Here is a 27,951-nt window from a genome sequence, read left to right as displayed (position 1 = left end):
ATGAAGACAATTACGGGCTGTATTGTGGGTAATCAAACATTTCCTATTGAGAACATTGTAGGACCATCTTCATTGCCCCTGCGGAATTGTTTTGAAGAAGAAAACGCACGACAGTTATGCAATGTTGGTTGCATAGCTTCAGGCGAGATTTCTCACCACGCCCTCATACTTGGCGGGAGACACTGTTGTTCTAGGTTTATTTATGTGCTCCCTGTGTGCTCAGAATTAAAAAGAACGACGTAATGCGATCGTCGGGCATGCTAGAGACACTGTCCAACACACCTGTGCAAAACTTCATCGGATTTTCATTGTGGTTTTCATTACACGACCGATCGTTTCTTGCTTTCCGAATAACCCTCGTACTTTATTAAACCACTTACTAGGCATGTAGCTCTCCAGACCAGAATTTTCTCACGTTCTCTGCCAGATCTTTTGCTAAGGTATGACGGTGGCCTTAATTGTATGCTTCGCCCATAGATCTTTTCACAGACACAAGAATATCTACTGGTCTTCGCTTGCGTCACTTTCGCTTTTTCTTTTGAACCGAGAGTCCAACAGCCTCTGCTTCCTCAGTATCTTCTCCATCTCGTTATTAAACCATTCTGGGTTTTTTCTGTCCTTAATCCACTTACTAGGCACATAATCCTCCAGACCACCATTTACAGTCTGATTAAGCTCTGCCCATAAGTCCTCTTCGTCCATCTTACTGGAACTAAGTGAGGTCATTTCATTGTGTAAGTGAGATGCTACCAACTGGCTATCTGCTCTATCTATCAGAAACACACGCCTAGCCTTCTATACTGATTTATTAACTTTCGTAACCATAGTTGCTACAATGAAATAATGATCGTTAATCGACGTTTCTGTAAGACATTTTCGATAACGTCCGCCCTATTTTGTAGCTACAAGACCTAAGATAGTTCCACTGCGTGCAGGCTGCACATCTTTCCCGTAAAGACTGTATTCAGAAATCCTGTTAAAAAGTATTTCGCATAATTGTCTGTCTGTCCCCTCCCCCTTCCCACTCCCCACCATCAATCCATAGACATCCCAGCCTATGCTGGTTAGGTTAGAGTCACCTCCAAATTGCGTGATCTAGGTATTTCAGCGTTACTCATCGTAGAACTGACTCAGCAGAGTTCGGGTTGCCCGTAAAAACATTCAACAATTAATCGTTTCACCTAGGCCTGTTGTATGCGACCGGATAACTTCACTATGACACCCAAATTCGATCTACTAGAAAAATTACTTTTGTCAAATACTATGAAAACGCCCCTCCTATGGCCTCTAATCTGCTTTCTCGATATACGTTCCACGACTCGCTAAATAGAGCTTTCCACTTCGGATATCAGCCCGCCCTCAGTCCCAAGAGTAATCCGAGCGCGAAAAATTTTATAGAGGGCAGTAAATTTGCAAACATTATTACGAATAATTCAACAGTTTACAGATAAAATTTCGACTGTCGAAATGTCTTTGACTTCCCTAGCTGCGTATTGACTGCTGAGTGTTTATCACAGCATCTCAAATTACCGTCTAGCCAAAAACAACTCTTGTGTGGTCTCCACAAGTACTCTGCTACCTTTGTACCTGCTTCCTTTGTGTAGCGCGCCCGTAACCTATCAAGGGGAGTCCAACAATTACTCACACGATAACGCAGATATAGAAATCTTCAGCCAGAGTCGACAAAGCGTTCGGTTGATACCCTCCAATCGTCTCCAAAGCAACTTTAGGAACAACGCTGCAGACTGCGAGATCTGCTTGGACCCCGCACGTGAGGTCAGCAGTCCTCTGCCAGCCGCCTGTGTGAACTGAGGATGGTCTCTGAATCCATGGGACAGGCGTCGTTGGTGCCGATATGAGCAACAACTTGCCGACGACTGCACGCTACACACTCGATAGCCACCTCCATATCTCGGATGAGGCCCCCGGACAGACATACCGCATGCACATTGGCTTTCTTCCCAGACGTGAAGGCCTCCTGCCTAAGGGGTTCTATAAGGTGCCTAATGTCAGAGCTCCCGATAACTAGTAAACCTCTCCCTCCAAGTGCGTGCTCGAACCCTGTTGAAGGAGCGGCCACCAGTTCACTCTCAGGCTAGGTGGCAGGTTTCCTCATTGGTCCTACCTCGAGCGACGTGAACGCGTTAACTACCGCCACTCATCGTGCTGTGTCGGTTACACTAGTGGGTGCCTCGGAAGCAGAGCCGCTGGGCAAAACGAGCGACATGTGACACGGCGGAATCTCCTCACTGTTACACCCTGAGGCAGCAGCCTGAAGGTGACTGACCTCAGCCAAAAGCGCATTCAGCTGATGGCGAATTGTGGCCAGTTCCCCCTCCGTCCGCAACAGTGCATGCACACATCCTAACCATACTAGCAAGAGTAACTGAAGAACTAAACTACAAAATAATCCTAGATCAGCAACTTTCTACCTTCCTGATGCGTCACCAATGGACGCTGATGCGATATCGGGCTATATAGCTGGCTGTCCAATGAGCAACTCTTGCGCTACAGACTTTGAGAATTCGCCCTTAAAAAACGCGAGATTGAATCTCTTACACAGAAAAAGCGCACGAAATTTAGTAAACGTACTACGAGGAAAACTCGGAAAAAAATGACAACTTGCCGCTCTGTAGATGCGTACACCCCAGAGCTGTGGCTTGATTATGATTATGATTCTTCCCGCTTTGTAAAATACTTACCTCTTTATCACACTCCTGTTGAAAGCACTTGCGCCTTATATTCAAATGATACTTATTCTGTGCCTTCCCGTTATGACTAGCTGAATACGAAATTTAATTTTGCTTTGAGTACTGTTTTCCGTCAGGGTCATACTACCTTTCGTAACTCCATAACAGCTACTTACGTCCAAAAATACTTGATTCTCCATCATTTAACTCTTGCCACCTACTGCACGGACGACATTAACTCTTTGCAACGGTAGTGTTGGCGCCTCTTCTTTATTTACCATTTGTTCATCAAGTCGCTCTGCCACAGCACAAATCATTATCTGTATCAATACCCGAAACTGTCTTAATATCATTAACTTCAACACCTACCATAGGCTGATATTCGTCTTCAGTTGTAACTTCGTCTCCCTCAAACAGAATTCCCCTAACATCCCCAGAATCTCCTTTTATCAACCGTGTCATTGCCACTGATCCGTTCGCTACATGAGTTCGTGTTCATACCCCATTAAAACACCTTTCCAGTTTTCCCTTTCGTTGCCATCTCTTTCGTGGTCTCTATATACCCTGTTAGGAAACGATAAACTATGCTGATGACGTTTCAGTTACTTTCTAACTTTGTTTATTGGTTCTTGTGTTCATTGTTTGATATATCTGCCACGGATGTGAGTGGGGCTGCTGTCGGCTGCATGTGAAATCGGATAGAATTCATCTCATTGTTAATCATTAAACCATTTTCCTCCCCCCATGAACCATGGACCTTGCCGTTGGTGGGGAGGCTTGCGTGCTTCAGCGATACAGATAGCCGTACCGTAGGTGCAACCACAACGGAGGGGTATCTGTTGAGAGGCCAGACAAACGTGTGGTTCCTGAAGAGGGGCAGCAGCCTTTTCAGTAGTTGCAAGGGCAAAAGTCTGGATGATTGACTGATCTGGCCTTGTAACAATAATCAAAACTGCCTTGCTGTGCTGGTACTGCGAACGGCTGATGGCAAGGGGAAATTACAGCCGTAATATTTCCCGAGGGCATGCAGCTTTACTGTATGATTACATGATGATGGCGTCCTCTTGGGTAAAATATTCCGGAGGTAAAATAGTCCCCCATTCGGATCTCCGGGCGGCGACTACTCAAGAAGATGTCGTTATCAGGAGAAAGAAAACTGGCGTTCTACGGATCGGAGCGTGGAATGTCAGATCCCTTAATCGGGCAGGTAGGTTAGAAAATTTAAAAAGGGAAATGGATAGGTTGAAGTTAGATATAGTGGGAATCAGTGAAATTCGGTGGCAGGAGGAACAAGACTTCTGGTCAGGTGACTACAGGGTTATAAACACAAAATCAAATAGGGGTAATGCAGAAGTAGGTTTAATAATGAATAGGAAAATAGGAATGCGGGTAAGCTACTACAACCAGCATAGTGAACGCATTATTGTGGCCAAGATAGATACGAAGCCTACACCTACTACAGTAGTACAAGTTTATATGCCAACTAGCTCTGCAGATGACGAAGAAATTGAAGAAATGTATGATGAAATAAAAGAAATTATTCAGATTGTGAAGGGAGACGAAAATTTAATAGTCATGGGTGACTGGAATTCGAGTGTAGGAAAAGTGAGAGAAGGAAACATAGTAGGTGAATATGGATTGGGGGACAGAAATGAAAGAGGAAACCGCCTGGTAGAATTTTGCACAGAGCACAACATAATCATAACTAACACTTGGTTTAAGAATCATGAAAGAAGGTTGTATACATGGAAGAACCCTGGAGATACTAAAAGATATCAGATAGATTATATAATGGTAAGACAGAGATTTAGGAACCAGGTTTTAAATTGTAAGACATTTCCAGGGGCAGATGTGGACTCTGACCACAATCTATTGGTTATGACCTGTAGATTAAAACTGAAGAAACTGCAAAAAGGTGGGAATTTAAGGAGGTGGGACCTGGATAAACTAAAAGAACCAGAGGTTGTACAGAGATTCAGGGTGAGCACAAGGGAGCAATTGACAGGAATGGGGGAAATAAATACAGTAGAAGAAGAATGGGTAGCTTTGAGGGATGAAGTAGTGAAGGCAGCAGAGGATCAAGTTGGTAAAAAGACGAGGGCTAGTAGAAATCCTTGGGTAACAGAAGAAATATTGAATTTAATTGATGAAAGGAGAAAATATAAAAATGCAGTAAGTGAAACAGGCAAAAAGGAATACAAACGTCTCAAAAATGAGATCGACAGGAAGTGCAAAATGGCTAAGCAGGGATGGCTAGAGGACAAATGTAAGGATGTAGAGGCCCATCTCACTAGGGGTAAGATAGATACCGCCTACAGGAAAATTAGAGAGACCTTTGGAGATAAGAGAACGACTTGTATGAATATCAAGAGCTCAGATGGAAACCCAGTTCTAAGCAAAGAAGGGAAAGCAGAAAGGTGGAAGGAGTATATAGAGGGTCTATACAAGGGCAATGTACTTGAGGACAATATTATGGAAATGGAAGAGAATGTAGATGAAGATGAAATGGGAGATACGATACTGCGTGAAGAGTTTGACAGAGCACTGAAAGACCTGAGTCGAAACGAGGCCCCCGGAGTAGACAATATTCCATTGGAACTACTGACGGCCGTGGGAGAGTCAGTCCTGACAAAACTCTACCATCTGGTGAGCAAGATGTATGAAACAGGCGAAATACCCTCAGACTTCAAGAAGAATATAATAATTCCAATCCCAAAGAAAGCGGGTGTTGACAGATGTGAAAATTACCGAACTATCAGCTTAATAAGTCACAGCTGCAAAATACTAACACTAATTGTTTACAGACGAATGGCAAAACTGGTAGAAGCCAACCTCGGGGAAGATCAGTTTGGATTCCGTAGAAACACTGGAACACGTGAGGCAATACTGACCTTACGACTTATCTTAGAAGAAAGATTAAGGAAAGGCAAACCTACGTTTCTAGCATTTGTAGACTTAGAGAAAGCTTTTGACAATGTTGACTGGAATACTCTCTTTCAAATTCTAAAGGTGGCAGGGGTAAAATACAGGGAGCGAAAGGCTATTTACAATTTGTACAGAAACCAGATGGCAGTTATAAGAGTCGAGGGACATGAAAGGGAAGCAGTGGTTGGGAAGGGAGTAAGACAGGGTTGTAGCCTCTACCCGATGTTGTTCAATCTGTATATTGAGCAACCAGTAAAGGAAACAAAAGAAGAATTCGGAGTCGGTATTAAAATTCATGGAGAAGAAATAAAAACTTTGAGGTTCGCCGATGACATTGTAGTTCTGTCAGAGACAGCAAAGGACTTGGAAGAGCAGTTGAATGGAATGGACAGTGTCTTGAAAGGAGGATATAAGATGAACATCAACAAAAGCAAAACAAGGATAGTGGAATGTAGTCTAATTAAGTCGGGTGATGCTGAGGGAATTAGATTAGGAAATGAGGCACTTAAAGTAGTAAAGGAGTTTTGCTATTTGGGGAGCAAAATAACTGATGATGGTCGAAGTAGAGAGGATATAGAATGTAGGCTGGCACTGGCAAGGAAAGCGTTTCTGAAGAAGAGAAATTTGTTAACATCCAGTATTGATTTAAGTGTCAGGAAGTCATTTCTGAAAGTATTCGTATGGAGTGTAGCCATGTATGGAAGTGAAACATAGACGATGACTAGTTTGGACAGTAAGAGATTAGAAGCTTTCGAAATGTGGTGCTACAGAAGAATGCTGAAGATTAGATGGGTAGATCACATAACTAATGAGGAAGTATTGAATAGGATTGGGGAGAAGAGAAGTTTGTGGCACAACTTGACCAGAAGAAGGGATCGGTTGGTAGGACATGTTCTGAGGCATCAAGGGATCACCAATTTAGTATTGGAGGGCAGCGTGGAGGGTAAAAATCGTAGAGGGAGATCAAGAGATGAATACACTAAGCAGATTCAGAAGGATGTAGGTTGCAGTAGGTACTGGGAGATGAAAAAGCTTGCACAGGATAGAGTAGCATGGAGAGCTGCATCAAACCAGTCTCAGGACTGAAGACCACAACAACAACATATACCCTGTTACCATTGTTTCTCTCATTACGTTCTGTATATCGTCTGTTACTGTTCGTATCATCCCGATTCCAGCCTCCTCTTCCACGCCTATTAAAGCAGTTACTGTGCCTCTCGTTCTCTCTTGTCTCATGTGATCTCCATTATGAGCCCACCAGTTTCTACTTTTTCTTGACCGCCAGTTCATACCTCCGACCTCGGAATCGTTATTGGTTGTCTCTTCTTCCGACAAAGCATCTGACTGGGCTAATGCTTGTAGAATATGTTCAGTTTTCTTTTTACAAATTCCCGTTAATTTTTCCCGTACACTCCTGGCAGTTTGGCCAATACTACACCAGTGACATCTTCTTCACTGAGTGTGTAATCTAGATATAAATTCTTTTCACTTAAGCTTCGGAAGCTATCTTTGTAACTGTCATACACACTTCTCAAGAAATTTGTCCCTTCAAAAATATTAATCTTATGTTACGTTGCATACCGCTAGACCAATATTTGCTATGAACTTCTTATTAAGCTAACAGTATGACAAACAAGATTCTTCTTATCTCATTCCCCAAGACAGAGCATCCCCTCCCATTCTGCTGGTGACGCATCCCATTTCTCTGGTAACACAACTAAAAGCTGTTTCGAAAAATGTCTTCGGATATAATCTCTCCTCATTGCGTACGCAAATCAGCGGCTCGTCATTTACGATGTACATGACCTGTGCGTAGACATCTAATGCCACATACCTCCACAGACCTACCAACAAACTGTCGGGTCCCTGACACGCAGAATCAGTGATGTATTTCGTTCCTGAGAGGGACAAACAATTTATTAAGCGAGTGGTCATAATATTTTGGCTCACCATTGTAGACTGGGATGTCTATGGATTCATTTCAGGAGGTACAGTCAGACAGTCATGCGAAGTACTTTTGAACCATGCTTTCTGAACACTGTCTTGAGGAGCTAGTTTGGTAGTCCACAATCACTGGAAATATCTTAGATCTTTTAGCCACAAATCGGCTGAATATTATCGACAATGTCGGTATACAAACGGGCAGTAGAGATCATGATGTCATTATAGCAACTATGTTTATGGAAGTTAATAAATCAGTTAAGAAGGCTAGGAGAGTGTTTCTCCTAGTAAAAGCAGATGAGCAAATTGCTAATGGGGATGTGTACGACATTTCAGTGTAAGTCTTGTTTCATGGGCTTAGGCAGAAGTGTGTGCATTATTTGAAAAATGTCCGAATGGAAATACGGAGCGTGATGCATTTGAGTCAGAAGCCTGCAGAAGTAGCAGGTGATTTGAATGCCTACGAGAAGCTAAGCTTGTGTGTGTGGTGAGAAAAGCCTCGCACTATTGTTGTCCAAAATGGAACAAGAGTCAGTCATTGATGCAAAACAAGATAGGACTGCGGAACCAGCTCATTTAAATCACTCAGCAAACAGGGCACAAATGTCAGATGCCGAATACTCCGATTATGAGGGCTCATTTCACCCATGAAATGAAAGTGAAAATGATGCTGAGGTGGCAGGTCACGTAGGGTCTGTAAACACGGAAAGAGGTACAGTCAGGGAAAGCAAGAGTCCGATTCCGCAGACTATGCGCCACAGCGCAATTGTGTCGCGAGCTTCTAGTCCTGGGGAGGTTACTGGAAGTGCATAATTATAAACGATCGTTCGGTTTATGTAAGAGGCAGAGAAGAGACGACAAGAAATAGAAGAAAGGAGACGACAGACATAATATTAGTGACAGGAGAACCTCATTAAAGAGATTAGGGAAATTCAGAAGCAACAACACAAGGAGAAATTAAGAAAGTTCAAAGAAAGGCTGATGAGCTTGTCGAAAACGTAATTTAGGTCAGGATAAAGTTAAGGGTGTAAAAGCAGAGGTTGAAGACATTAGGAAAACGTCAGATGAGACGCAAGAAGTAGCGGTAAATTCCAGACGCCTGCCTAAGACAGCCAGATTACTAGGACGAGAGTGCGCGAGATCAGGCAGCGCTGGCAAAGGTCGGAATGAGCGCGCCCAAGAAGGCTATTTCTGCTCTTAAAAAGCAGGGACAGGCAGTGGCTGAAAAGACACAGGAAGGAACGTTAGAAGTCAAAGACGAGCGAACACGTCTCACTAGCCAGCAGAATGGGCTGGCGGATGAGATGAGACAAATGTGCGAACTGGTCCCTCGTGTAGAAATTCAACCAGAAGCAACAGCTCGTCGCCGTGAGCTCGTTGGTCACTATAAATGTTAAGGACAAAAATGTGGAACCAAATCTGGTGTCACATCACGGCTTAGGCCGATGTACGGCAGGAGCGCTCGGTTAAGGGAAATGTTGTGTGACGTGGTTGTTGTCTGTGGGGGTACTTATTTTGGTATAGTTGAGCTGCCTCTCGACCGTCACCACCTGCTTGGCAGTACGCAAACATGAATAGGGAACCATTCGCCTGTTTACAGTACACTGCGTCAATCACACAGCCTGCAAGACGCAAGGATCAAAAATGTTCAAATGTGTGTGAAATCTTATGGGTCTTAACTGCTAAGGTCATCAGTCCCTAAGCTTACACACTACTTAAGCTAAACTATCCTAAAGACAAACACACACATCCATGCCTGAGAGAGGACTCGAACCTCTGCCGGGACCAGCCTCAGCCGGCTGGAGTGGTCGAGCGGTTCTAGGCGCTACAGTCTGGAGCTGCGCGACCGCTACGGTCGCAGGTTCGAATCCTGCCTCGGGCATGGATGTGTGTGATGTCCTTAGGTTAGTTAGGTTTAAGTAGTTCTAATTCTAGGGGACTGATGACCTCAGAAGTGCTCAGAGCCATTTGAACCAGCCTCACAGTCCATGACTTCAGCTCCCAGACCGCTCGGCTAACACCGCGCGGCACGCAAGGAACATACAGCATGTAGTCAGAGGAACTTTCATTTGTCAGCGCCATCTACCGTGGTTGCAATGCATATCCGGAAACATGTTCATAGGACCTTCTCTCTTCCATTTTCAGCCAGGAATTGGTCCCTGCAGTTTGTCGGTTTTATTTACTTTCATCCTGTATTTATGGAACAGTCATAGACATATTTAGGATTTACCAAAATGTTCCGATGTTTACCGTAATAAAATTTTTATTTTTAACTATGAGCTTCACTGTTAATCATGACAAGGATGATCTGTTTGCAGCATTGACAGCGCATGTATGTTGCAGACTGTGGAACGTGTACGCGCGTATTCATGGAACCGTGCAAGCCCTGGAGACATTTACCACTAAAGAGTGGACTTTCAAAGACGACAACTTGGTGTGTATGTGGGGCCATATGGGAGAAGCCGACCGCAAACTGTTTCCCTGTGACGTCGCAGACATTGACTTCGAGTGGCATTATAAAAATGCTATGCGTGGATTGCGCATGTACATTTTCAATGAGAGCCTCGACAACTTGGAAGCAGCCAGGAAGAAATTTCATTGGTATGTGTACTTCTTTTATTCAGTACAACTACTACAGTCGACTCACAAATATCATTGCGCTACCCAACAAATCTCCACCTCACTATACTTGCTTATTGACCTATAAAACCTATAAAAACTATAAGACTGGCTCCATATACACGTCTATACCGTACACATAGTTTATAAGCGCACTTCATTTACATGCAAACGTTCAGTCACAGAAATTCGAAACATAAACTGAAATAACAATTACATATCAGTAAATATTAAAATTTCTCGTAATTGATACCAACAGATAAAGGTAAAACTAGATACTCAAAGATCTCATGCAAATAAATGAATTTTGCCAATGAATACGTACGTAACACATTACATTAGAATTTTAATTGCAATACAGCAGAAGCAGATGTATAGATGGTGCCCTGTGGGAGAAAAAAGTCGATGCGATAAGTGAAGTGTCTGCGCTAGCAGAATAGAAATGTGGAAATCACAAGTCCAAAAACAATTTACTGGACTCACGAAAACAAAACCATAATACAAGTTCCAAAAGAACAACAGACTCGATCCCAACTGCGAATCGTCACAAATATAAAATAACAAATAATAATAGAAAAGACCCGACTCTTCACGGGGAGAGATTACAATAAACAATTCTACAATGTCAAGATGTTCGTCGACTATACAAGTCCAGCTGAAAGAGATAGGCCAGTTAGAAGAGGCGTATGGCAGTGGCTGCCGGGGTGGCAGCTGTAAATACTTCCTAGCGGTGCTTCGAACTGCCCTTTTTCCGGCAGTGCGCCGCCCTATAAGGCCCGTTTGGCGGATATATATGCCGGAAGTGTTTGCGATGACGTGCCTGGCGTATAAAAGTAGTCCCTACGCTACCTCCGACCTCTGGTGAAGCTGTTCTGCAGGCTCCGCGAATGGGTAGCGGTCCCTGGCAGCCGTTGGTATCTTGTCTTGCGGCCGCCGGTAAATATTTGTGTTGGCAACACAACACAGACGTCGTAGGTGCTCCTGGTAAATATGCGCCCTGTGATGCAGGCATCCCGTGTTGGCTGGACGTGAAGTGGGATGCCGATTCAAAAGGAGCTACGATGTATGAACTGGGCGGCCACAGCAATAAGAATGCTAATAACTTTGTAATCTTTCATCATTGGAGATGACTCCAAAAGGATATCAGTTTTTTCGCAATAAAGCCGAAATTTCAGGAATTCACCTCGAAATGAATAGGAATCAGGTTACCGAGTTAACCAAAGAGACGATTTTGATAGAGGCTCTGACCTGAGTGAAGATGACATATAGATGTTGTTCTAGCACTCAAGAGAGGAGTGCATCCATTTCTTGCGTGGCAGAGACTAGGAGAGTAGAGCGTCAAAATTGGGAAGAAATTCAGTGCATCTGGATTAAAATTCACGTATTATGTCACAACTGCCGGCATTGAGAAGCAACAGGCTTCAACCCGGCTTGTCAAAAGTGCCGTGTCCAGGCTTCAGCCAGGGCTGTGGATGATGGTCGAATGAGTCCCGCGTGCAGCAACTATGTATCCTGACACAGTGACTTATCGGTGCGTCATTAATTGTGCACGAATATTTGCAGGTGTAGGAAATGTCACGCACGCACACACACACACACACACACACACACACACACACACAGATGCTAAGCGCATGCTTCGCCAGTGGTCTCAGGCGCCCCATAAAACAATACATGCCCTGGGCAGATTCAAGTGATCTTCATATGTCTGCTGTACGCGAAAGAGGGAGCCTGGCGGAAGTTTCCGATGATGACTGATACTATCTCGGATAATGACGCTGCTGTCTGAGCGTCTGGATCTCACTGGCTTGCGCAGAGACAACGAAGGCGCTGTGTGTGTCGACTTCGTGTTCTTCCACTACGCCTCGAGTAGCATTTTGACGCGGATAAAATTGCCATGCGTCTTCAGCCACGTGGAAGGGTCACACATCTGCTGGGTGTCAATCGGTGAGTTTTCTGCGCGAAGGGGAGTAAGGCCGAGTGAAGAAGAGACTGTGCTCTGTTTTCCCGAAACTCGGATGGCTTCTAGTATTTCTATGCAGCGAGACAATGGGGGGTGGAAAGTTGAAAGAGAATAAAACTAGAATAAAGGGATATAGTTGTATAGTGGCTTGTGCGACTGACAGTAAAACATTGGAGAAAAAGAATCTATCGTTAGTCATAAAATGTGTTATTGTTTAGCATGCACAATGCCAGCTGGAGCAACTATATAGATTTGAAGCTGATCCAGAAAGATCGAAACGTGTCATATATTCAAAACTCACAACGAACCCCTTGAGTGCAAGGTCGTAAATGACCAAAGATGTCTAAGGGATTCGACACCCCACGTATTGTCTACCATGCAGCCACAATATTGGCTGCTAATGGCGAGAGGGGGCGGGACTGGAGGTATTCAGTGGGCAGAATGAGGCTACGGAGTGTAGTTGAGCTACTTAGTCGACGAGTAACTCCCAGCAGCGCTACAGTGTTAGTGGTGTTCGTACAAAGCAGAGCAAAGGCAACGATAAATGAAGCGAACATTGTACTATACCTACAACAGTCGCCGAAATTGTTGTTTCATCGAAAGGGAACATAAGGAATTTCACATTGCATTATACCTACAACAGTTGCAGAAGTTGCCATTTCGTCAGAAAGGAACCCAAGGAACCGCAGTGAGAAGGAGGTGGCAGATAAAATACTAGAATTTCCGAAAGTTGAGTCAGTGGAATGTGCGATGTATACACTCGACGGTGCGGTCAATGTACATAAGGAGTGCAATGGTGATCGCACACGCTTAACAAGTGAAAGTGATAATGAAACAGGTGTCGGGTCATGTAGTTTATCATCCTCGTCGGACAAAGAGCGACAAAATCCGTCTCTAGTGGAACGTACTAACCGACAATCATTGTCCAAGGAGCAGGTACTAAACATCATTGCGCACGTGTAAGATAATCCACAACATAGTAAAAAAAAACAATTATGTACAGATTTCGAATAACTCCGCAACAGTGTAACCGTGTAGTGCATAAGAAAAGGGGACGCACCAAGAGAGTCTTATCAAGATCAACTAACATCAGTGCCTAACGCATTCTTGTATAAATATGCCGATTGTTAATCTGCGTGGTAAATTGGCTGGAAAGTTATTTATTGTGCTGCGAGATGTAGGAGGTGCTCTGGCCCCTACTATTCTTTGTTGTGTGCATGATCTTGCAAAGGTAGTAGCGAATATTCAAGTCACAGCAAGAGAGAGTGGCAAAATTGGAGTAAGAGAATTACAACTGTGCCATGAGCACTGCTTTTAGCAACTTGCTGGTCAAAATAACTTGCTTTTGCGTAATTCCTGGTCTGCGGATACATATCATCCTTCTTTAGAGTAAACTATTCCTCCTGGAAAGCGTGTGACATTGCAATTCATGGCACCTAGAACCACTGGACAATTTCAGACTCTGGATGTTTGTTTTCTCCGTGCCTGTAGAACACATTGTCGCACTATCTGCAGCTACTCCTTTAAGGGTGGCCAGTTTCAGGATAAGCTCCACGGCACAGCGTTTCGTATTCGGTTGCATCCCATCACATTCCACCAGCTCTCATCACCGCATTACGCCAGTATGATTCCATGTTCGTTATTTAAGAGTGGATACCTAGCTGAACGACCTTCACAGTTTGTAGCTCCCAAGGAGTTCGATTTCATGATGGTGCGAATCTTAGTGATCACGGTGGCCTGCCATTTTTCATTCGGTGTTCATGGTGCAAGTCAGTGGTTTGTTTTGAGCATTTCTTGAATGTAGGCGATTTCCATATTGTAAAGAATAATGCATACATTCCATAGAAGCTTGATTTCTGCTCCTACCGGACACTCATTTCCTATCGCCCTCCTGATGCACACGATGAGTCATTAGCAGCTAATGTATTTCCTGTCGTGAATGTTACCACTTTAAAATGAGCCTTACTTCAGATTGAACTTGCGACCTAGCACTCAAGTGGTTTCTTGTGAGTGTGAAGTATAAACGAGAAATGTTTTCAGTTCCTGTTCTTCGGCGACAAATATGTCGATTCTAGTACATATATTGATATATTTAGGTCGTTGGCCACTGTCTTACTTAAGTAATCATTCCAGCGTTCGCGTGAAATTATTTATGAAAACAACAGAAAACCACGATCGCAATGAGCAGACAGAACATAAACCTCTATGCTTCTGAATATGAGCCCAGAGTCTTAACAACTGCACTGCTTCATTCGTTTCATGTGTAAAGTACAATGCTCATTTACTTGTTACACTAGGAGAAATTCTTCTTTATTGTGTAAAAGAATAAATGGTCACCATTGCAACGCAGAAGTGTAAGATTTTGCTCAGAGGTGCCCTGCAACATCGCCCTCGGACACGGTCGCGTTTCAGACAGCAACCACACATCACTTCTTCTTTTGACGCCTCTGCGGTGGAGGTCAGGACCGCAACGCAACGCCGTGAAATCACATAGTTTAGTAATGGGTGGCCGAAGAACACATCGCCTCTGAGAATCGACACGGAAAGGCCTCAGGAGGAAGTATAATGAGCGTCAATGAAACCAGCCCTTCCCTTGAGGCGTTGGTTTACAAACATCTCGCCGTCAGAACGAATGTTTGCAACGCCGTGTGGAACAGGACGACGTTCTTTACAACTTTCGACGCTGCTGATACACCCTGTGTCCTTCTCTAAGAACATCGTGGGGCTGCAGCCCCACTGTACGAGATATGACGTCTTTGGAGTGTATTGCGACTAAAATTTTTGCTCTGGTGTACACGTTCTGCACACTCATCAGCAGATACTGGAGCAGCAGTTTAGTGCCACTCAGTTGTAGGGTATCGAAGGGGTTGCCTGACTGCAGGAGCCTATATGGCTTGGGCGAGGTGTTTCTTTACACAGTGCATTTTTAAGTTGCTTAAAAAAAGTGTGCTGCTGGCAGAGAGGATGTTGCTGAGCCGGGGGGTGCTACAGAGACCCTTTACCGCTATATTCACCCACGCATCATTGTCGTATCTCCCACGGTCTCGCTACAGAAGAGTGCAAAACAGGGAGCTAAGAAACCATCAATACCCTTTTGACGCTTCGGATCACGTTAAATTTTCGTTGAATGGTTTTGAACGGTCCCTAATGGTTCTACCAAAGCAAAAATTGCGGTCGAGCAGCATTCCAAATGATCAGATCACATTAAATTGGCTGGCAGCACCGCATTGTCCTTAAAGAACGGTTGAATCGTCAGGGTGTCAGCAGCGACGAAAGTTGTCAAGAACGAAATCCTGTTGCACATCGCACTTCTAACAATCGTTTTCGACAGCAAAATGTGAGTGTAAGAACGCATCAAAGAGAGGGTTGGTCTTCATTAACGCCTTTCACACCTTTAGAAATCTTCGTGACGATTCTGAGCGGCAGTGTGTCTGAAATGTATTCCTCGATCACACACAGGAGAACCGTGTGATTTCAGAGCTGGGCGTCGCGCTTCTGACCTTCATCGCAGAGGCGTCAAGAGCAATGGCGAGACGTCGTTAAGTGAGGGAGTGGGGGGGAGGGGGTTACGGCCTTCCCATCGTGTCACACGTCCACAGTGGCGGCGGGCGGAAACATCGTTAACACACGTCACACTTAACATGAACTACTGAGCTCTGTCCCATTTTTCTCACATGTATCATCATCTTGCTGTCTGAAGCGTCGCCGACTCGCAGGGCGTCAAGCTTTTGTACTGTTGCGGAGGCAGCTTTGAGCCAAATTTCAAACTTCTGTGTCGCAATGCAAGAATGTGGCTAGGTGTCAAAAAAAGCGACCCTTTACTTTGCGCAGTATGGCTATGCAGTGTCTTTCAGTTCCTATTTTCCGTACATACCAGATTATTTCAGTATTACAAATATACTGCAATGCGTCTGTGTCTTGCTGTCCACATACCTCAAAGACAGCGCCTCCTCATCATGTGAGACGCTGAGCTCACAGGCACACTGAAACATTGGCAGTACGAATGAACGAAACAGTGTGTGCAATTAACCAATCAAATTCATTACACTGTGAAAGTTTACTGCAATATGACAGCTGTGTTTTAGTCGCTATTTTATTAACCAATACTTCGACTTTTCAAAGTAATCTTTACTTTTGTATCATGCTTTGTTTAACAGCAAAGTATTGACTACCTTCTTAAATAAAATTGTGCTTTACACGAAATATCATGGGCTACGTCCCAACAAAGTTACGGATCTCCTTTTGCCAAGCTTAGTGCAGTAACTCAACGTGACATGGACTCTACAAGTCGTTCGATGTCCCATGCGGAAATGTTGGCCATGCTGCCTGTACAGCCCTCCATAATCGCGAAACCGTTGCCGGTGCAGGATTTTGTGCGCGAACTTACCTCTCGATTATGACCCATAAATGTTCGACGGGTAGTCAAATAATTCGCTCGAATTGAACAGAGTGCTCTTCAAACCAGTCGCGAACGATTGTGGCCCCGTGACATGGTGCACTGCCACACATAAAAATTTAATCTTTGTTTGCAAACATGAAATCCATGAATTGCTGCAAATGGGCTCTAAGAAGCCGAACATAGCTGTATCCATTCAATGATCGGTTCATTTGGACCAGAGAACCCAGTCCATTCCTTGTAAACAAAGCCCAAACCACTATGGAGCCACCATCAGCTTGCACAGTGCCTTGTTGTCGAATTGAGCTTGTGGCTTCACGAGGTCTGCGGCGCACTCGAACCCTGCAATCAGCTTTTGTCCACCGAAATCGGGACTCATCCGCGCAGGGCATGGTTTTCCAGTCGTCTAGGTTGCAACTAATATGGACACGAGCCCACGAGAGGCGCTGAAGGCGATGTCCCGCTGTTAGCAACTTAGGTTGCCTGCTGCCACAGCCCATTAACGCCTAATTTGGCCTCACTGGCTTAACAGATACGTTCGTCGAGCGCTCCACATTGATTATCGTGGTTGTTTCACGCAGTGTTGCTTGTCTGTTAGCAATGACAACTCTACGCAAACGCCACTTCTCTCGGTCCTTAACTGAGAGTCGTCGGCCACCGTTGTCCGTTGTGAGAGAAAATGCTTGAAATTTGGTATTCTTGGCACACTCTTGACACTGTCATTGAATTTCCTAACAATTTCCGAAATGAATTCCCCATGCGTCTAGCTTCATCTACCACTCCGCGTTCAGAGTCTGTTGGTTTACGTCGTGAGCCCATAATCACGTCGAAATCCTATTTGCATGAAACACCTGAGTACAAATTACAACACCGTCAAAGCCGTGCGCTTTTATACCTTGTCTATGCGATACTGGAGCTATCTGTATACATGCATATCGCTATCCCATGAATTTTGTCATCTCCATGTGATTATCTACTTTGTCTCCTTTGGCAATTTATTATGGCATTTTAATAGGTGATAGAACATTATAGTTTGAGTATTGACCTGCTAAGTGTGTGTCTACGAATTTCATGTATACTAGCATACTTACCATTCTTTTCTATGATTTCCAAAATATATTCATTCATGTAGTCACCTGAAGTACTGGAGATAGCCATATTTTAAATAATTCTACACACCGAATGCGACCAGCACTTTTACTTATTTTTCTTTTGCTCCTTTTCTGCTGTTTGAAACATGTGTACACATTTTGTGCATGTGATTCCCACAATGCCATCTCACAGTTACTAACGGAGTACAGTGAGTGAGTCGATCTACAGTGAAAAATTATGGATAATTTTTGGGGAAATTTTCTGAGTGCTTTGGTGTAAGTGACTGTGGTCTACCATGCCTTGTCACACAATAATTGCATTTAGTTTGATTTCTTACGCGCATTTATATTTGTATTGTATTTAAAGTACCCGCACCACAGCTGTTCACGGTATGCACTGTGTCTCTCGTTCGTAAGCAAACTAGCTCCACTGACTCACGCTACTTTCTGCTCAGAAACAGCAATGTCCACTATATTCTTCATCCGCTATCTTACGTTCAGTATTCCTCGGTTCTGTCTTGGGTTTGTTCTTGGGGCAGTGTTAGATGTATTTAGCAGTACCAGACAATAGTGTGGATTGATGTACTCATGAAGAGTTTTCCAATGTGCACCTTATGTAAGGTTTCTCTCATCACAGTGGAAGAGCGGTACAAAAACGACAGCGGCACCCTAGACGTCAGAGACACGCCACCGCACCCAATCTGTACGAGAGTTACACGCGGTTGGTGACTATCCAACCACTAGTAGCTAGCGTGTTCCACAAACTCTGAACAAAGTTGAACAACTATTTCGAGAATTTTGCATGAACAACAAAATCTGTACATCTGTATCATCCACAGAAGGTGAAGTCACAGAAGGCAGTGTACTTTCATCTCGAATAAAGTTTGAAAATTCTTACACAGTGTACAGGCAAGCACTGTTTTAATATTTTTGTGCTGTTTACAGACGACGCCAAGTCACAAGAGAGGGCGTTTCCAACAATAGAAAAACCCATGAATGGTATGATAAAAACCCTCACGCGATATTTTTTTTGTGGTTTTAGGGCGCACAACTACAATGGTCATTAGCGCCCAGACTAAGTTAGGAATGCACAGTGAGGCACGAGGTTAAAGCAGCAACTAAAAGGGACAATACTATAAAAGACATAGACAGGCAGAGGATTAAAAGAAACAGCATAATCAAATGTCCTTAGACAGGTTTGTCAAGTTCATAAAACGGAGAACGTGAGCAGCTGTGTTAACCCTACGAAGTTGTGAATGTATCGATATAGTGGGCGGCGGGTGACGGGTATTTTCGGCGATTTTCTGTTTTCTACGCCTAGGGGTCCTGACTTTGATCAGTAATCAAAACTTTTTAAGGCCCGACTTCAGTTCCAGTCACTACTCGGCTTCTGAATCACAGTCACCAGCTATCGTAGTCAAATACTTCTGATACAAGAAGTCGCCCTTGTTCTCCCAGCGGTCCTCTCAAAGAGGGCTTGTTCGAGAGCGTGCTAAAAAGTACTGCCTCGGAAATTTTTATGGGAATCAAAGTTTTTTAACTTAAACAAACGTCATTAAAATTCTACATCTTCATTCTTCATGTCTAAGTATTTATTTCTCAACATAGTCACCCTGCTGCTACCTTTGCACCGAAATAACACATGGTGGGTGAAGAGAGGAGGACATACACATAGAACAAACAAAGAGGGAGTTTTGTTGCCAATGTAAGTCCACTAGCAGTATACATTTGAGGATGAAGTTTCTACTATGTTCGTGTGGAGCACAAAACTGTGTGGACGTGAATCGTGGACTGTGGGATAATCGGAAAGGAGTGAGTACAAGCGTTTTAGATGAGGTGCGACAAAAACATTTTGAAAATTAGGATAGGCGAGGTAAGTAACACATGGAAATCGTTGAGGAGAAATGACAGGGTGATAGGACATGTGCCAACACATCAAGTAATATATTGATGGTACGTGAGGGAGCAGTAGAGCATAAGAATATGGAGATAATGTCCGAGAATTAAATATATCGATCAAATAAATGAGGACTTTAGGTGACAGTGCTACTGTTGAGATGAAGAGGTTGGCAATGGAGAGCATTTATTGTGGGACTGATGACACCACTAAAGAAATATAAATGTGATTATACCTTACGTACTTTCCGGTAATCTGAACAGAGTATAGTACAAAACGTTTCTTCCGCACAGTTACTACAAAATGTCCAACTGAGAATTCATCGATCTGTGCAAACTGAGCACAACAGGAACTAGGCACGTTTTGCACTCTATTTAAGAAGCACCCTAATGCGAGCTGCGATAGGTCGCCATGGTGCTCTTCCATGGACAGTGAAAATAGACTTCTTGTTCTGGAGGCACGTAAGGAGCCTATTTTACGAGACTCAGCTCGACCTGTTTGCTAGGGATGTCGCAGCAGCAACAGATAGGCAACCGGACTCCTGGGATTCTTGAGCATGCACGCCAGTGGATGTTTTGTCGCACTAGACACTGTTGTGATCGTGGTGGTCCGCATTTGAAACAACACTTGTAAGGAAACATTTATGTATTGATTGCGGACTGTTCTGTACACCGATAGAGCAGACTAAGCCCACTGTCATGAAAGAGTACGCGTTTATCTGAGGGCTGTTCTGTCATCACGGTCTGACATAAGAGTCGTGTTGCCCACTGCGACAGTAGCACACCAAACTGCCTGGAAGTTACATTGTTCGACGCGATCTTGCGAAAGCGAATAGTAATTGCTTACAATAGTACAATGGTTTTTACCAATGGGAGCGAGAGTAGTGTAATAACTTGCAACAACAAGAAGACCCCACATCTGTCCTTTTTGGATTCCTAAAGATCTTCCGAAAATATGAAACGCTACATTTTAGAGCATATCATTTACGATTCTCTTGTAAATTACAGGTATTTGCTGAAGGTGACCTTTTCCTTATAATAGCAGTAAGTGGCCACTAAACACCAGTAGACCTGACCTTTTGCAGTAAGGAGTCGAACATCTACTCAACAACATCAAGTTCTGTTCACTACATTTCCAATCAAATCAATGAACGGAGAAATAGGAAACTTATTCGGAATGCGATACATACATATAGTATTTAACATACCATATAACTCTTCAAATCTGAAACAGAAGGGAAAAACACACAGACGTGACAATAACGTCGAAATCAAAACAACTGTTTCCCAACCAAGAAGAAACCCATTCCACAACTCTTGCTACGTCTGGCCCTAAACGGCAAGAATCATATTAATACATCTCCAGAGAACCTTACACACCATTTCTCGCAGCGACTTCTATTTAGTTTGCGTGCCTATGGAGTATCGTCTCAGTTGTCTGACTGGATTCGTGATTTCCTGTCAGAACAGGTAACAGAAAGTCATCGTGTAAAACAGAAGTAACATCTGGTGTTCCCCAAGAAAGTGTTATGGGCCCAGCCGGCCGCTGTGGCCGAGCAGTTCTAGGCGCTTCAGTCCGGGACCGCGCTGCTGCTACGGTCGCAGGTTCTGATCCTGCCTCGGACTGTATGTGTGTGATGTCTTTAGGTTAGTTAGGTTTAAGTAGTTCTAAGTCTAGGGGACTGATGACCTTTAGATGTTAAGTCGCATAGTGCTTAGAGCCATTTAACCGTTTTTTATGGGCCATCTGTTGTTTCTGATCTACATTAACGATTTAGGACCCAGTCTGAGCAGACCTTTTAGATTGTTTGCCGATGATGCTGTCATCTACCGTCATGTAATGTCATAGGTGATCAAAACTAATTTAGAAATGCTTCAGACAAGACGTATTTATGTTTAAAACCGTGGCAGTTGACCCTCAGTAATGAGAAGTGAGAAGTCATCCAATGAGCATTAAAAGTAATCCGATAAATTTCGGTTACGCAATAATCACATAAATCTAAAGGCTGTAAGCTCACCTAAATACAGTTACGAACAACTGAAAATTGACACCGGCACATAGATAATGTTGTGGGAAAAGAAAGCAACCCAATGACTGCGATTTATTGACAGAACACTTAGAAAATGTGGCTGGTCACTAAAGAGGCTGCTTATCTTGCGCTTTTCCGCCCTCTTCCGGAGTACTGAGATGCTGTGTGATATACGTATTACATAGGTCTGACGGAGGACATAGGAAAAGTTCAAACAAGGACAGCTCGTTTTATATGATTTCGAAATACGGGAGAGGGTGGCAGGATATGATGAGGAAAATGGGATGGAAGTAGTTAAAAGTAAGGTATTTTTCGCTGCGGCAGCAAGTTCTCATTAAACTTCAAACACCAACTTTCTCCCCCGGCTACACTGGTGTCCAAAATTAAGGCAACAAACGGAAATATTGCAAGGTTGCTTTTATTTTTCCAGAAAATGGTACAAAAACCTGACAGTAAACTTGAAACAATGGAAACAATACAGCAAGTAATAAAAAAAAGTTCTTCGTTTTTTCCAACCTTTCCCCAAAGCCGGCCTTGGTGGCCGAGCGGTTCTAGGCGCTACAGTATGGAACCGCGCGACCGCTACAGTCGCAGGTTCGAATCCTGCCTCGGGAATGGATGTGTGTGATGTCCTTAGGTTAGTTAGGTTTAAGTAGTTCTAAGTTCTAGGCGACTGATGACCTTAGAAGTTAAGTCCCATAGTGCTCAGAGCCATTTAAACCATTCCTTCTCTTTCCCCAATGTTTGGGTCCAGAAATCGTTTTTCATGGACCCTCCAGATGCGAATCCGCCGAGAATCACTCTCCAGGCGAAATCGGAACTCATCTGTGAAAAGAACATTGGCGCTCCGTTCGACCGTCCAAGTGGAATGTTGATGACTCCACATTACCTTCTGTCAAGACATGCCAGAGGTAAACAGACAGCAGATCTCTAACAAGCTGCGACGTGAGATGCCAGTTGCCATCCAGTACTAAGGCTGTACTGCCGTGCCCTTACAGCCAAATAACCGTCCATTCTTTCTGATGACACAAGTTGTCGGCCCTACACTGTTCTTTGGGATATTGTTTCAGTCTCTATAAATGTCACCACATCCCAGAAACAACTGAATTCTGGTACCGCGCGCTGCGGAATTTGAATCCCCGCCAGACGTCATGGACGTCGAAGACCCCTAGAGGTCTCTGCACCATCGCGCCATAAGCTGTGGCGGCGCCCGCCTCCTGGCCCGCATTTAGTGTGAGGGCGCCACAGTGGAATTCGTGGTTCCAGCGGCCAATAGCGGCGCCCCCGATAGAGTACTTAAGCACCTGCGTCTCGCTCAGCCAGCCAGTCTAACCTTGGGTACGTCTTTGGACACATCGCTTCGCCTTAGACAGCTTATTTACTTTCTTGTTCTATGTACGAGTATACGTGGATTGTTCACGGGCCACTCCAAGGATCCCGCAGCGCTTTCCGTCACTTCAACCCACGAGATATCAGAGTACCTAGCGGCTCAACACAAAAGTTTTGTCTCAAGTACAGATAGCGTGGAGGATCAGTGGACAAAGTTCAAAACCATTGTACAATATGCGTTAGATGAGTATGTGCCAAGCAAGATCGTAAGAGATGGAAAAGAGCCACCGTGGTGCAACAACCGAGTTAGAAAACTGCTGCGGAAGCAAAGGGAACTTCACAGCAAACATAAACATAGCCAAAGCCTCGCAAACAAACAAAAATTGTTCTTCTTCTGTAGTGGTCAATCCAAGGATTGGTTTGCAACAGCTACAATGTGCGTCTTTCAGATTTTCTCTTCATTTCTTTATAGGTGTTACATCCCACATCTTTCACGATTTGATCCATGTGCCTCAGTCGTGGTCTTCCTCTTGGACTTTTTCCCTCGACATATCCCTCTATGATTGTGTTCAGGAGTCCTTTATGTCTTAATAGATGGCCTGTAAATTGCACTCTTCTTTTAACAATGAAACTCCAGAAGCTTCTCTTCTCACCTGCTCTTTCCAGAATCACTTCGTTTGTGACCTTGCCGATACATTTTATTTTGAGCATGCGTCTATAGCACCACATTTCAAAAGAATTTAGCTTCTGGTCTTCCTCTGTCCCGAGAGTCCATGTTTCACACCCATAGCATGCCACACTCCACACATATGATTTCAAAAATCTTTTCCTGATTTCAAGGCTGATGCTCTTAGATGTTAATATGTTTTTCTTCTTGTTAAAAGCAGCCTTGGCTTGAGCAATTCTACTTCTCACTTCTGCCTTGCTCCTTCCATCCCTGGTAATATTACTGCCCAGATAAGTAAATTTACCAACTTTTTCAAGCAGTTCATTGCCTACATGAACTTGGACTTTCACTTCATCTTCTTTGTCGCATGCCAATACTTTTGTTTTTGCTTTATTAATTCTCATATTATATTCCTACACAGAACAAAAATTACGCGAAGCGAAATGTAGTATGAGGAGGGCTATGCGAGAGGCGTTCAATGAATTCGAAAGTAAAGTTCTATGTACTGACTTGGCAGAAAATCCTAAGAAATTTTGGTCTTATGTCAAAGCGGTAGGTGGATCAAAACAAAATGTCCACACTCTGTGACCAAAATGGTTCTGAAACAGAGGATGACAGACTAAAGGCCGAAATACTAAATGTCTTTTTCCAAAGCCGTTTCACAGAGGAAGACTGCACTGTAGATCCTTCTCTAGATTGTCGCACAGATGACAAAATGGTAGATATCGAAATAGACGACAGAGGGATAGAGAAACAATTAAAATCGCTCAAACGAGGAAAGGCCGCTGGACCTGATGGGATACCAGTTCGATTTTACACACAGTACGCGAAGGAACTTGCCCCCCTTCTTGCAGCGGTGTACCGTAGGTCTGTAGAAGAGCGTAGCGTTCCAAAGGATTGGAAAAGGGCACAGGTCATCCCCGTTTTCAAGAAGGGACGTCGAACAGATGTGCAGAACTATAGACCTAAATCTCTAACGTCGATCAGTTGTAGAATTTTGGAACACGTATTTTTTCGAGGATAATGACTTTCCTGGAGACTAGAAATCTACTCTGTAGGAATCAGCATGGGTTTCGAAAAAGACGGTCATGTGAAACCCAGCTCGCGCTATTCGTCCATGAGACTCAGAGGGCCATAGACAGGGGTTCACAGGTAGATGCCGTGTTTCTTGACTTCCGCAAGGCGTTAGATACAGTTCCTCACAGTCATTTAATGAACAAAGTAAGAGCATATGAACTATCAGACCAATTGTGTGATTGGATTGAAGAATTCCCAGATAACAGAACGCAGCATGTCATTCTCAATGGAGAGAAGTCTTCCGAAGTACAGAGTGATTTCAGGTGTACCGCTGGGGAGTGTCGGAGGACCGTTGCTATTCACAATATACATAAATGACCTTATGGATGACATCGGAAGTTCACTGAGGCTTTTTGCGGATGATGCTGTGGTATATCGAGAGGTTGTAACAATGGAAAATTGTACTGAAATGCAGGAGGATCTGCAGCGAATTGACGCATGGTGCAGGGAATGGCAATTCAGTCTCAATGTAGACAAGTGTAATGTGCTGCGAATACATAGAAAGATAGATCCCTTATCATTTAGCTAAAAAATAGCAGGTCAGCAACTGGAAGCAGTTAATTCAATAAATCTTCTGGGAGTAGGCATTTGGAGTGATTTAAAATGGAATGATCATACAATGTTGATCGTCGGTAAAACAGATCCCAGACTGAGATTCATTGGAAGAATACTAAGGAAATGCAATCCGAAAACAAAGGAAGTAGGTTGCAGTACGCTTGTTCGCCCACTGCTTGAATACTGCTCAGCAGTGTGGGATCCGTACCAGATAGGGTTGTTAGGAGAGACAGAGAAGATCCAATGGAGAGCAGCGCGCTTCGTTACAGGATCATTTAGTAATCGCGAAAGCGTTACGGAGATGGTAGATAAACTCCAGTGGAAGACTCTGCAGGAGAGACGCTCAGTAGCTCGGTACGGGCTTTTGTTAAAGTTTCTAGAACATACCTTCACCGAAGAGTCAAGCACTATATTGCTCCCTCCTACGTATATCTCGCGAAGAGAGCATGATGATAAAATCAGAGAGATTAGAGCCCACACACAAGCATACCGACAATCCTTCTTTCCACGAACAATACGAGACTGGAATAGAAAGGAGAACCGATAGTGGTACTCAGGGTGCCCTCCGCCACACACAGTCAGGTGGCTTGCGGAGTATGGATGTAGATGTAGATGTAGACCGTTCCAGTAGACGTTACAACATTTCGGCGACGAGGTAAACGGTGGTCGTTGTTGGTATGGAGGCGAAGTTGGTCTGTCTGCTGGAGCAACAGCAGCAGCTCATGCAGCAGCAGCAACTCCAGTTAGACAGATTACAAAAGTCGCTGCAGTTGCTAACGGACAAAGTCGATGCCCGGGACGCGTTGCCAAAAGAGCTTCCTTGTCCTCGGGTGTCCGATGCTTTCCCACGTCGGTCGTCGTTCCCACCCTTTAATGACTCTAAAGAGGACTGGGAAACCTACTTACATCGGCTGAAACAACATCATTTCACGGCTTTTCAAGTCATGGACGACTCCTTTCAGCGGTCGTTGTTTTTGTCTTCGGCCTCCCCGGACATGTTCTTTCTTCTCCCCAAGTTGGCACGGTTGTCCGATCCTGTGGTTCTCTCTTTCCAGGAGATCTGCCTTTTTGCTGACAAACTATTATTCCCAACGCTACCACGTGGTCGCCTCTCGGCTGGAGTTCCACCAGTACCATAAACAGCCTGGTCAATCGTATCGTTCCTGGTCACGAACTTGCTGGGTCTCAGCCGTCGATGCGATTTTACGTGCACCAGTCAGCAGTGTAAGTTTTCGTATGCGGACTCCCTGATCCAGGATGTGGTGGTTCAGCTGGCTCCCGATCTTGAGGTCCGCACTGCGGCGTTGAAACTCGACAATCCCTCCTTGGAAGAGATTCTCCACATTTCCCACTCCTTTGAAATTGCTCAAGCCGCTAACGAGCGTCTTATGGCACGACCGCAGGTGGCGGCGATCGCGGCGTTACGGCGGGTTCCGCCCTCGTGACATCGACGTGGCCCGGCCGACAGAGGCCAGTGCCGTCGGGACCCCTCGTTGTCCGACGTCTCTATGGCATCGGCGCCTTCGGTCACCCCTCGTCGCCGGTCGCGCGGCCCACTTCCCTCTTGCCCACAGTTTTTTACTGCCCATTCGCGGTTTGATTGTCCCCATCGCTGGAAACCGTGCACGCTGTATAACAAGGAGGGCCACATCCGATGTTTGTAGTAGTCATTCGACTCGCTCCAGTCCTGCCCCTCCTGGGCCTCAAGATACAGTCCATGCTCTGCGGTCGGTCGTCCCACAGGACTACCCGTCAGTGCGGGAGTTTTTCCTCAATCTCCGCATTTTCACTCAGGATGTCTGTTTTCATGTTGACACTTGGGCCACCGTCTCCTTAATTAATATGACGACATTTACCTGGCTGGGCTCATCTGCATTGTCGCCTCCCTTTCACCATTTGGTCGCCTACAGAGATAGTTCCATTCTCCTTCATGGGCAGTTCGTCGCCCAGGCGACGTACAAGCATGTTTCCCAGTTCCTTACCCTCTTTGTCGTCGACCATCCGTCGGCTTCGAATATTTTAGGCCTGGATGCGTTTCAACTGTTGGGCTTTTCAATTTCCGACGAAGTTAAGGTCGTTTCCACGGCTGCTCCCTCTTAGGACTTGGACGATCTGTGCTCCGCTTTTGTGTCGTTGTTTGGACCGGATCTCGGATGTGCTTCCGGCTTTCAGGCACACATCACCCTACGGCCGGATGCACAGCCTCGCTTTTTCCAGGCCCGGCCCTTTCCAGTGGCCTTACGACCAGCGGTCAAGCAGGGACTTGATCGGCTCCAGGCCGCTGGCGTGCTGGAGCCTGTAACTTATAGTGCGTAGGTGATATCACAGGTGGTCACACGGAAACCCAATGGGTCCCTACGGCTGTGTAGGGACTTCGGCGCTACTGTCAATGCTCAGTCCCTGATTGACACTTACCCCATTCCCCGACAGGAAGACCCTCTTGCCAAGCTTGCCGGGGGAGATCGACCTGGCTGAGGCACACCACCAGTTGCCCTTGGATGCCGAATCTCAGAACATAATGATTATCAACACGCCTTTCGGATTGTATAAGTACAAGCGCCTTTCCTTTGGTGTCTATTCGGCGCCGGCCATTTTCCAGCGATTCCTGGAGCAGCTTACACAGCCTATCCCTGCCTGTGTGAATTATCTTGGTCACCGGGCGTTCCCGCCAGGTACACTAGCAAAACCTCAGTGCCATATTTCACACTCTGCACTCTGCTGGTTTATGCTCTCGGCTGGACAAGTGTTGTTTTTTCCAACCGGAAGTGGAAT

General features: G+C 44.7%; 1 protein-coding gene across 1 annotated transcript in view; it reads left to right on the top strand.

Annotated features, from left to right (window-relative positions):
* The window catches only part of LOC126455447 (fatty acyl-CoA reductase 1-like), a 232,787-nt gene that overhangs the window by 195,233 nt on the left and 9,603 nt on the right, over positions 1–27,951 (top strand). Inside the window, exon 8 of the mRNA XM_050091198.1 lies at positions 9,900–10,157. Within this exon, the coding sequence (XP_049947155.1) occupies positions 9,900–10,157 (258 nt within the window). The remainder of the gene's footprint in view (positions 1–9,899; positions 10,158–27,951) is intronic.

This window comes from Schistocerca serialis, chromosome 2, assembly GCF_023864345.2.
Source record: "Schistocerca serialis cubense isolate TAMUIC-IGC-003099 chromosome 2, iqSchSeri2.2, whole genome shotgun sequence".
Lineage (NCBI taxonomy): Eukaryota > Metazoa > Arthropoda > Insecta > Orthoptera > Acrididae > Schistocerca > Schistocerca serialis.
The sequence above is the reverse complement of the archived record's forward strand: the minus strand, read 5'-3'. Positions and strand labels throughout refer to the sequence as shown.